Genomic DNA, 10,398 nt, shown 5'->3' on the forward strand with positions numbered 1-10,398 from the left:
TGCTGCTGACGACCCGCCACACGGCTGAGGGCTGTTCTCTGCTGAGCCGGCCTGGCCTGCCAGGTGTCTCCGAGCAGAGGAACACAGAGGAACTGCCCAAGCCCGGCCTGAGCTGACAGCTCCTAACACCGTTTCTGCTCCAAAGGCCCGGGATGGAGCGTCCCGAGACACGTACCGTTACCTGAAGGGCAGAGCAGCCGCTAGGGCGGCCCGGGGCGGCGGGAGCAGCCGGCCCCGCGGGCGGAGGGAGGGAGGGAGGGAGGGAGGGAGGGAGGGAGGGACGGACGGACGGACGGACGCCCTCACAGCACCCCGCGCGCCGTTCCCGCCTTCAACCCCCGCCCCGCCCGGACTCCCCCCGGGACGCGCTGACGTCACTTCCTGCGTGCCCGCCAGTCCCAAGATGGCTGCGGGCAGCCGGTGGCTCCGGAGCTGCTGCTTCCTCCTCAGGTACCGCGGCGGCCCCGCCGCTCCGGGTCCCGAGGGCGGGGCGGGGCGGGGCGGGGGCGTTTTCACTGGAGCCGCGCCCGGCCGCGGTCACGGCCAGGCGGCTGTTTACCGGGCCGGAGCGGGGCGGGAGCGATGGACAGGGCTGGAGTCAGCCTCCCGACTGGGTTCCCTGCCGCTGACCGCCCGTTGTGACTCCGTACCCGCTTTGTTTGCCCGACAGACTCAAGCCAGCTGCGGCTGGAGCGGCGGCCTGTGCCACAGAAGTGGCCGTAACGCACGTCCTCTGTCTCCAGATGCCACAGCACAGCGGGATTAGCACAAGCAGGAGGAGCTGTGGTGCCCGTACAGCGCTTGCACTGGTGGTCTGTGGTTTAAGAGCACACGGCATAAAAGAAGGAAAACTGACCAGTGATTTTCAGAAAATTGCTGTACAACAAAAAATTTCTCATGACAGAGGGCTGCTGTTCTTCTGCTCGAGTATTTCAGTGATAGGCCCTGACCCTGCGGGCCCTTACACAACACTGGATGTAAATAAAACTGACTACAGGAGGCCCTAAGTGTCACTGGATTGCAGCAAGCTATGACCAGTCATACTGCTCACCTCATGTACCATATACCACCTTTAAGCATGCTTTTTAGTTTGTTTTTCAGTATTATTTAATATTAGCAGTTTGTTGGTACCAGATAAGGTACATTTCCTCTCCCAAAGGATTAATAATGCACTAGTTACTGGGCTTGTCTTCTTTTCTTGCCCTTATAATTAAGTAATATAACAGAATTTAAAACAAACTTACTCATTCACTATTACGCAGCTGCATTACAGAAGCTTGGTAGAGACCAGGTCACCTAGAACAGCTTCTAGGTGTTCTTTTCCTCTTTGATACCTATTTCCCACCACACACTGGTTATTTCTTGCGCTTAACTTTGTTCCTTGCATTTCCAGACAAAGCTTCCCTGTTCTGGCCCATATTAGGAGACGCTGCCTCTCAGGCACGAATGGACGATGGCACCAAATGGTGGGCGTGGGGCTGGGAGCGGCCCTGTGCGCGGTCCCAGTCGTGGAGGTAACGTATCAGGAGCGAGATACATACAGCACCTACTCGTTAGAAACAGCTTCATATTCAAAAACACTTGCTTGGCATTTTACAATCTAGTACTTACCCTCGGAATTGTATTCCTTCTTGGGGAGCACAGGTGCTTATGCCACGTAGTTGTTAAGGAAGAGAAATGAGAAAGACAATGTCTGCTTTCAGTAACACCTTGCAAAAGCAGTTGCCTCGTTTTACAATGGCAAAAGAGCAGTGAGAATTAGGCTGTCCAACCTTGTAACTAACCGTGGTGCTTTCTCTTACCGTTATTTGTTACTAGTAACATCCATATGAAAGTCAGGGTAAAGATCACGCAGATGTCTTTATCTTTCAGAAACAGAACTCCATTTCTCTCAGTAACGATGCCTTGATTAAAAGAGCAGTTTCCTTGGTTACAGACAGTACTTCTACACTCCTCTCTCAAACAACATACGCGTTGATTGAAGCATTGACAGAGTATACAAAGGTAAGCTGAGAGATTACACACTTTGCTAGCAAGTCAGTACTGGAAATACTAAATTATTTGGCACTAACTACATCTGTTAAACCATACTTAAAATGGACTTTGCTTTTTTATGAATTTTAATAAAAGAGGTGTAGGGGATTGAAGGTGGCAGCTCCCTGGGAAACCGTGGGGTAGGGCTGACCGGTCTACTACAGCAAACGCAGAAGTTATTTTTAGCTTTGTTAGATTGTTGCTTTGAGCTTGAACTTAAGCTGAAATGACCCATGTCTCAGAACTGGGGCTAAAGAAACTCGTAGCAGTTATTGGATACCTGTGTACTGACTAAGTAGGATACGCCACCCTGTATTTTTAGGTATTTTATTTACCTTCTGTGCCCATTTCTAAGGCCATGAACTTGAGTTTCATCAGAAGAATGCAGTGAGCCATATTTAGGTCTGAAACAGCAAGATAGAGTTTTAATTTTGTAAATAAGTGCCGATTTGAGTAAAGTATTTGCATTCCAGTTTACTTCCTTATAAGCACGGCAAGTACATAAAGAGATGCTAACCACAGCGCTACTGTAGGCAGACAGCAAGTGCTGTCAGTGCCTCCAAAATTGCAGTGAACTTGAGAACAAAGCACCTTTGGAACCATTCAGCAATTTTGCTAATTAACACCAGTTAACACTGAGACAACATCAGAGATGTACAGATTGTCACGTAATTGTGTGAAATGATTGCTTTGCAGGCAGTTTATACACTGGTGTCTCTCTACAAGCAATACGCAAATCTTCTTGGGAAAATGAATTCAGAAGAGGTGGATGCAGTCTGGCAGGTGGTAATAGGAGCCAGAGTTGATGTAAGCAATCGTTTCCCTTCAGTCAGCAATCTGCCTCTTAAAACTCTGCTCGGGAAGTTCTCATCTCGCTTGCTCACCTTTTCACAAAGGCACTGTTTGGAAGAGCATTCAGATACTGTTACATCTCACTAAGTAATACTTTGTTTTACTCCTAGATGACAACAAAACAGCAGGAATACCTGAGGCTGGAATCCAGCTGGATGACAGCGTTACGTCTTTCAGAGATGGCAGCAGAAGCTGCGTATCAATCAGGTAAGCACAAACAGAAATACTGAGAACTTCTTTCCCCTAGCATTTAGGCAGTATTTATTGAACGAGAACGGAGTTGAGAGAGACACAGAACATACCTTCAGTGAACATACTAATTTACTAATTTACAACTAGTGCCTGCCAATGCTGAGAACTTACATTCTTTTATTGGCTACAGGTCTAGTAGAAGCGTTCTGAGAACTAGGCCTGGAAACTTCACATGCAGTTTAGAATCAAGACCAACCATGTCACAAAATGTTTGAGGGAAGTGTTTACTCATTTTTAAATGCAGTGTCAAACACGGTTCTGGGAGCCACAGAAATAAGGCTACCTAGGGGGTCCAGCAGGTCTTTCAAGCTGGATTTACTTTTATTAAAGAGTGAGAATATTTGCCTTTCACTCAGGAAAAATACTAATTTTGGTCTTTTCTCCCTGTATACACACTGTCACAAAAAGCGTAGACTTGATAGCTCTGAGATTGAGTTAATGGGCTGACTTATGGTACATCAGCAGTTATTGGAGTGGAGAAGGGGAGGAAAGCGATGAATATACAGGGACACCCTAACTCTGTAAGTGCCTGAAAAAATCTACACAGAATCTGTAGGAGCATGAGAGGAGAAGGGATTCAGGGTTCAGTAGTGCCGCAGACATTCCCACTGCTGGGAGGTGCCAGGACAGGACAAGCACTGGAAGTTCCTGGCACGCGATGACTGGGCTGGTTTTAGTTTCCAAACCCAGTAGCACAAGCTGATTGCTCTGATCAGACGCTGGCTGTCACCCACTTGGGTGGGAAGAATTCAAGGGGGCAAAAAAACCTTAAAGTAGGCATATTGTTGTTTAAGACAAATGAACAGTAAATGCATTTAGCGTTAATATAGCCAAAGAGCCATCAAAACAATTAGCAAAGCAGATGATGCAGACAGTCGCTTCCTTAATTGAAGGTTTGCCGAGTGCTCCCCTAACCTGATGTATTTAAATTTTTACTTTTCAGGTGCAGACCAAGCCTCAGTGACAGCCCGCAGCCACATTCAGCTAGTGAAATCCCAGGTGCAAGAAGTGCGACAGCTGTCCCAGAAAGCAGAGACCAAGTTAGCTGAAGCTCAAACAGAAGAGCTCATAAAAGCTCAAGGAGAGGAATCTTCACTGCCACAGGGTATTTTAGGAAGTACAGATGCGGGTGAGGACCCTTACCTTCGGGAGGACTGAAAAGAGCTCGAGTGTCACCATAGGATATGTGAGAATCAATCGCAAAGTGAAGGGTCCCCAACTTTTAAGTGTGGGATAGTGGGAAACTGCTGAAATAAGCCTATGATTCCATTTTTCTTCCCCAAACAGGATTGGAATTGACTTGATTTGTAAAGCAACTATCTGAAAGGCCTTGATCTTGTTTGTAACTTACCATGTTTGTAATACTTAGGGATTCAATTATTTAAATGTTTAACTATGCAAATGTGAAAACTGCTATCAAGGATAGCTTGTTGTTAATTGTCTCTCTGCTGGGAGGGTCCTACCGCTTGTTTGATATGTTTGTGAGAGCTCTCTTCACTTAGAGGATAACTAGGTATCAGCCAAAGAAGTGTATTTAAAAGTAATTATTTTTAACCTGTGAAGTAAATCATGTCTGTTAGGAGAACCTTTATTAAACTGTGCAAAAGCATCTCGTTGTGAGTGTGCCCATTCGGATAAGAGATTAACCGCTGTTTTCTCTTTGAACTTAAAAGTTTGTAACAGAGCTGAGTGACAGCTGCATCAAATTACAGTTAATTGCAATCAGGGGAAACATTTGCTGTAGAGCTGAAAACTTTCTATGGAGTTACCCAGGCTCTTGGTGAAGTTTTGCAGTTCAGCACAGCAACCTCTCACCCGAGAGCCACCGCCTGTAGCACATCTGCCTTCCCCAGGAAGCAAAGGGAGAGTTGATTTTCAAGACACTGTGGTTATAAACAAAGTTGTTGTGGCAACTGCTGTGTACTTCTTTACAGAGCAGTGAGCAAAAGCGAGTTTTACATATTTGAATGCTTTCCAGCGCAAGTTTCACGAAAATAATCTTAACTCTCTCTTTCTGCAAGCTTAATGTTTTACTGCAGGCTTCAAAAACACAGGTATCTTTCACTGCGTTCATTTTCTAACTTGCCAGCTTAACGTGAAATTTGCAATATTAACTGTATAGACAATGTAAACTTAAGCGAGATTCCTCTGTAGAGCAGCATCCACTAGAACTTCATCACTGCTGATTTAAGTCAGTTAATCCCCATTCATCAGGTTTTGTAAGAAAACACACATTAATAATAGGTTTTTCACCACAAATTAGCATCCGATGCACTACATCTGCGTCAAGGTTGCTGCTACTAAGTTGAGTTGTGCTTGACTAGGAATTTTTTCAGCTGTAGCATAAGCCTTTCTGTGTCTCATTTTGCCTGCCTTTTGAGCAAGCGCAGTCTCGGCTGCACAGCTCTGTACATTTATAGATTAAACAGTAAAGAACTGAACAAACCACCTTTCCTTGCTCCTGCTCTTCGCTGGCTGCTGCTGCTGTATCCAAGGAGGATGGCACAGCCCGGAATTAAAGCTCACAGGAAGATGCCAGTGTCTGCTGTGCCAGTAGCCAGGAGGGCCCAAACACAGCCTTGCGCTGGAGCACTATTAAAAAACCCACTATCATGAGAGGATTCTTTGCAGCAGTGGCACAACCACGCCCTCAGGAGCCAAATGCAACTTCAGGTCAGCCTCTCACCACAACTGCTCTGGTTCGTTACACGCTGCAGTTTAAGAACTTCTGCCAAGCCAGTGACCCAAATGCACGTACGGGCTGTGTTCCTTTCAGGATGCCGCAATAACTCGACTCGGATGCTTGTGTGGCAGAGATATGTATGAGCACTGCTACAGGAGTCTGCAAAGCAGCTCCTTCTTCCCCTTTCAGAGCCTGCTCCCAGCCCGCTTGTTGCCCCACTTCTTGTTTCACTGTGCACCCCGCTCTTACTTGCCAAGACACAGGCTCACACACATCTAACCTTGAGACGTGACAGGAACCACCTAGTCTGTTCAGTCCAGTCAAAATGGGAGCGAGGAGCACGAGTGGCTCCATATTGCCTCCAAAATGGGGTGGGAAAGAGCCCCTTTATTATTTTATTATATATAACCTTTATTAGGAAGTGACAGTTGCCTATCAGGGGTTAGCCCATACACCTGAGCCCACAACAGACACGACATCATGCTCTACATTATGTTACTGAGTTTGCATTTGGAATCATCTAGTGGATCAGAAAAATGCTGCCACAGCAGTTCACAGGGTACCATGGTACCCGCTCTGTCCACTCTCTTCTCTAGAACAAGCAGCAGTGCCCAGAGAACAGTGCCCAGAAACTAGGTTTTGCGGCTGACACTCAGCCTTGTTTACAAAGCCAACGTATCTGAAACTATGTGTAGGCAATGTCTCAGGCACAGCTAATACAGCTAATTAATCCCTTTCAGGGCTGCAGTGAGAAGATGCAGTAGCAGCTGGTACAAGACCACACTGAGGATGGACACACACACAGGCTCACCCCTTGGAAGAGCAATTTTTTCAGACAAACACCTACTCGCATCTGGCACAGAAACAGCTCGCGTGAAAGCGGCAACTCCTGCTGTAAGAGTCTGGGTCACGCTGTAGGGGCTAAGCTAGAACTACACCCGGTGCTTCAGAAAGCCAAAGCAGCAAGGGACCAAGCAAGGCCCAGCGGTACTGCCAGGCGCCCCTCAGCCAGAGGTGGTACAGCACCGCACCACACCGCACCGCTGGCAGGCAGGGCATCCAGCCTCCCCAGGGAGCTCGCTGCACCGCGGGCCTCGGGATGCCCTGGGTCTCTCTGCCTAAGGAGTACAAGCGAGGACCTCCTGGAAGCACTTCCCGGGCACCTCGGAAAGCTCTGGCTCGCATCTGGTGGGCGGTGAACGCTGGGCAGCTGGCACTAGACAGCAACGACAACAGCACAACACAAATTGCTCTGATTTCTGTAATCACACACTTCCTCTCCACCCGAAACCTTTTTCTAAAGCTTCCGGGCTGCTTCCTGCTCACGCACAGCACAGCAGCTGCTGATCTGGCAGCAAGGCACCCTGAAGCTGATAAGCTTTGTAAAAGTATCACCAAATCTTAGTTTCATATTTGAGCTTTCCTCAAATTAGCAACTCTAGCGCACTCATAGGTTAATCACTTCTGTATCAATAGATCTTGTCCGCACACGGGCAGAGAACGGCAGCTGCTCACAGCAAAGGAAGCAGCAAGTTTCCATTGCCACATAACCTTATCCTCTTTAACATCAATGACTCCTTAATGCAAATGCCCAGCACCAGATCTCAGCCTTCTCTGGCTTTTTGCTCTCTTAGCTTTCAGGAGACCTAAGAATACTCCTGTGAAAACACTCTTCAAAACTGTATTTTATTTATACCCAACATTACAACAACAAAAATCCAACCACCACCCACACAACATGAAAAGCTACAGCCACTGTAACTACCACCATGATTATTCAAGACATATTGCTCCTCTCAAACCCAATCAGAAAGTGTTTGTGCAAAAGCTTCCAGTGCAAATAAACCTGTAATACATTTCTGTAAAATCCAAAGGGCTCGAGTCAGAGCTCAGTCCCTTGGATCATCGTGCTGTGTTAAGCAATATATCTTTGAGGCTTTTTTTTCCCCACTCCACTCCCTTTCTCCTGCTGTCCAGTAGGACCTGAAGGATTGCTGACCTGGGACAGCGGAGTTGCGCTGCAGTGGACCCAGCAGCACACACTGGCCTTTCTTCCACCCCTTCAAGTAATTTCAAGTGCTCTGTCACTCATCAGTCATCATTTGCTTTCCTACATGAGACTGAATTTGGCTGGTGGTCAGACACCAGCCTCGGCATTGTGGGGCCTCCATAGCAGGTGGCACCTCGCTCACGTCCCTGTGGCAGTTGTGACTTCCCCTGGCTCCAGTCTGGCTGGGAGGAATCGAGCCGAGTCCCCGGTGCCGTGTCCCACGAGCTCCCGGCCCCATCCCCACCCCGTGACAATCCAACCGCTTCAGTAACCCACTGATAGAAATAAGACTTGCTGCAAAACAAAACCCTATGGCTCAAGTACAGTCTGTTAGCAGACGACATGTTTCTACCATAACCTGGTTTTTAGTTTAAGTAAGTACCCTGTATCTGTTACCAGTCACAATCCCGCCGTGCTCATCAGTAGCTTCTTTTCCAACCCCTTCCGTAGCTGTGCGTCACTGACACCGCACACCTAATGCTGTCATCCTTTACCAGCGTCCACATGATCCACATCTCGGTTGGGTTTAGTTTGTGCACAATCATCAGCTCTTTGTACAAGCACGGATCAAAAGGATCGAAAGGTCTCTGGATCCCGAAAGTCTTAAAGCCAGCATGGTTCTTTGGGGTCACTGCCATCTTTGCCAGACACATTCCCACAAAGACATCATCTATTGGGAAGAGCTCCGTGTCCTCTGCGGTGCTCTGGAGGCGGCGGACTGTCTCTCTAGACATCACATAGCCCCCTCCACCCGCATAGAGAGGATAGAAGGAGGCTTTGTACATGGACTCTGGAATAAAGTATTTGACCTTGGTGTTCCTGATGGGCCGGGCGTTGGCGATCACATCCCCAACAAAGAGATCCTGTTCAGGGTCCAGTTCTTGGAGGAACTCAACAATGTTGTAAGTGTTGACAAAGACATCATCATCGCCCTTCAGCACGAACCTGGCGTGCAGGCAGTCCTCCATGAACCAGCGGAGGAAATGCAGCTCCTTGAGGGTCAAGTTGAAGAAGTTGTCAACAAAATCCCACTGCAAGATGTCATCAAACTCCTGGCTCTCGTAAGCCAGCAGCTGGTGCAGGGGCTGTACCTTGGCCTCCGAGCGCCCTAGAAGGAATACCAGCCTGATGCGCTTGCCACCGATGGAGACCTCCTTCCCCCACGTGTTCCTGATTGCCACCCGCCGGTCTATGTTGATGGGGGAAGACTTGATCACCAGCAAGAGGAACGTCTCTTTGCTACACCTGGAAGGCTTCAGCAGGACCGAGAAGTTCCGGCAGTGCTTGTATGTTAAGAAGACGCGGTGAAGCTCCGGGAGGGTGAGAGAAGAATTAGCAAGGGTCAAGTTTGGCAAACACTTGCTGCGTTCAGCATTGTCCAGAACCAAAGGCTTCGGTTTGTGATTTACCACATCCACTTTCTGGGCTGCTGACGACGCTGCCAACTTTGCCTCTTTCTTCATGTAAAAAACCCATGCCAGCAGCATGATGGAAAAGGCGTACAGCGCGAGGTTTTTAATCCTGGGATACATGGCAGCCTCCGGTGCAGAACCCAGGCCCTGTGGGGTCAGAGACAGACAAGCCCACAGTCACGCAGGGACGATCGGACCTGCACGCTCCCCACCGCCGCTCGCAGCACTCCCACGCCCGCAGTCACGCAGGGACGGAGCGCACGAACCCGGGGAGCCGCCGGGACGGCTCTCGGCCCTTCCCCTCGCCGTTGTTTCTTGGGTCCCACCGCGGCCAGGTGCTGCCGGCGGGGAAGGGAGCGGCCGCTCGCCCCCGGGGAGGGCTCGGCAGCCCGCGGCGAGCCGCACCGCCCCCGGCCCCGGCGAGGGGAGAGCCCGCCCGGCCCCGGGCGCGCAGTCCGGGCTCGGAGCCCGCCGCTCCCCGGTGCTCCCCGGCCCGGCCCGGTGCAACCCCCGCCACCGCGCTCTGCAGAGCCGCCGCCGAGACTCACCGGGAGCGCGAGTCACCGCCGCCGCCGCCGCCACGCGCCGCCCGGGGAGCGCGGCCCCGCCCCGCCCCGCCCCGCCGGAGGGGGCGGGGCTTGCACCGAGCGGCGGGCGCCGCGCACCGGGGCAGCGCGTCCCGGCCGCTGCACCCCGGCCCCGGGCACCGCACGCCGGGCGCTGCACCCTGCACCCCCAACCCTGCACACCGCAGGCGAGCACCGCGGGTTGCACACCCAACCCTGCACACCCAACCTTGCACACCACACATCCCTGCACACCGCGCGTTGCACACCCAACCTTGCACAGCACACATCCCTGCATACCGTGCGTTGCACACCCAACCTTGCACACCACACGTTGCACACCCAACCCTTCACGCCGCACACCCAGCCTGGCACACCGCACGCTGCACGCCACACGCTGCACACCCAACCCCGCACACCGCACATTGCACACCCCCACGCTGCACACCGCGCGTTGCACACCCAACCCTGCGCACCACACAGAGCTCCTGCAGAAGCTCAGCAGTAGCCCCAGGCAATCACGAGCCCTGTGGCATCTCCCCGCTCTGG

General features: G+C 50.6%; 2 protein-coding genes across 9 annotated transcripts; one reads left to right on the forward strand and one right to left on the reverse strand.

The window, feature by feature from the left end:
* Positions 1-324: 324 nt before the first annotated feature.
* DIABLO (diablo IAP-binding mitochondrial protein) lies at positions 325-4,747 on the forward strand. 8 transcript variants are annotated; one of them, XM_087754697.1, is made up of 7 exons: positions 374-450; positions 671-812; positions 1,394-1,514; positions 1,856-2,004; positions 2,731-2,841; positions 2,997-3,093; positions 4,082-4,747. In XM_087754697.1, the coding sequence occupies exons 3-7, from the start codon at positions 1,454-1,456 to the stop codon at positions 4,294-4,296; spliced, it is 633 nt and encodes a 210-aa protein (XP_087610823.1). In that variant the 5' UTR covers positions 374-450; positions 671-812; positions 1,394-1,453; the 3' UTR covers positions 4,297-4,747. The 8 variants fall into 8 exon arrangements, with proteins under 8 accessions (XP_087610822.1, XP_087610820.1, XP_087610823.1 ...); XM_087754701.1 differs by having other exon boundaries at positions 1,873-2,004; XM_087754696.1 differs by lacking the exon at positions 671-812 and having other exon boundaries at positions 325-450.
* A 135-nt stretch (positions 4,748-4,882) lies between these two features.
* On the reverse strand, positions 4,883-9,862 carry B3GNT4 (UDP-GlcNAc:betaGal beta-1,3-N-acetylglucosaminyltransferase 4). The gene is made up of 2 exons (XM_087754693.1): positions 9,832-9,862; positions 4,883-9,430 (listed from the first exon to the last, which is right to left on the reverse strand). The coding sequence occupies exon 2, from the start codon at positions 9,401-9,403 to the stop codon at positions 8,291-8,293; it is 1,113 nt and encodes a 370-aa protein (XP_087610819.1). The 5' UTR covers positions 9,404-9,430; positions 9,832-9,862; the 3' UTR covers positions 4,883-8,290.
* Positions 9,863-10,398: the final 536 nt, after the last annotated feature.

Source organism: Nipponia nippon, unplaced genomic scaffold (assembly GCF_047370975.1).
Source record: "Nipponia nippon isolate SJK-2023a ecotype South Korea unplaced genomic scaffold, ASM4737097v1 scaffold_18, whole genome shotgun sequence".
NCBI lineage: Eukaryota > Metazoa > Chordata > Aves > Pelecaniformes > Threskiornithidae > Nipponia > Nipponia nippon.

Bases quoted from the DNA above. Each gene is read 5' to 3' on its own strand.
- DIABLO (XM_087754694.1), top strand. From the start codon at position 404: ATGGCTGCGGGCAGCCGGTGGCTCCGGAGCTGCTGCTTCCTCCTCAG. The intron at 451-1,393 runs GTACCGCGGCGG...TTGCATTTCCAG, and splicing joins AGCTGCTGCTTCCTCCTCAG to ACAAAGCTTCCCTGTTCTGG. The intron at 2,842-2,996 runs GTAAGCAATCGT...TTTTACTCCTAG, and splicing joins TAATAGGAGCCAGAGTTGAT to ATGACAACAAAACAGCAGGA.
- B3GNT4 (XM_087754693.1), bottom strand. From the start codon at position 9,403: ATGTATCCCAGGATTAAAAACCTCGCGCTGTACGCCTTTTCCATCATG.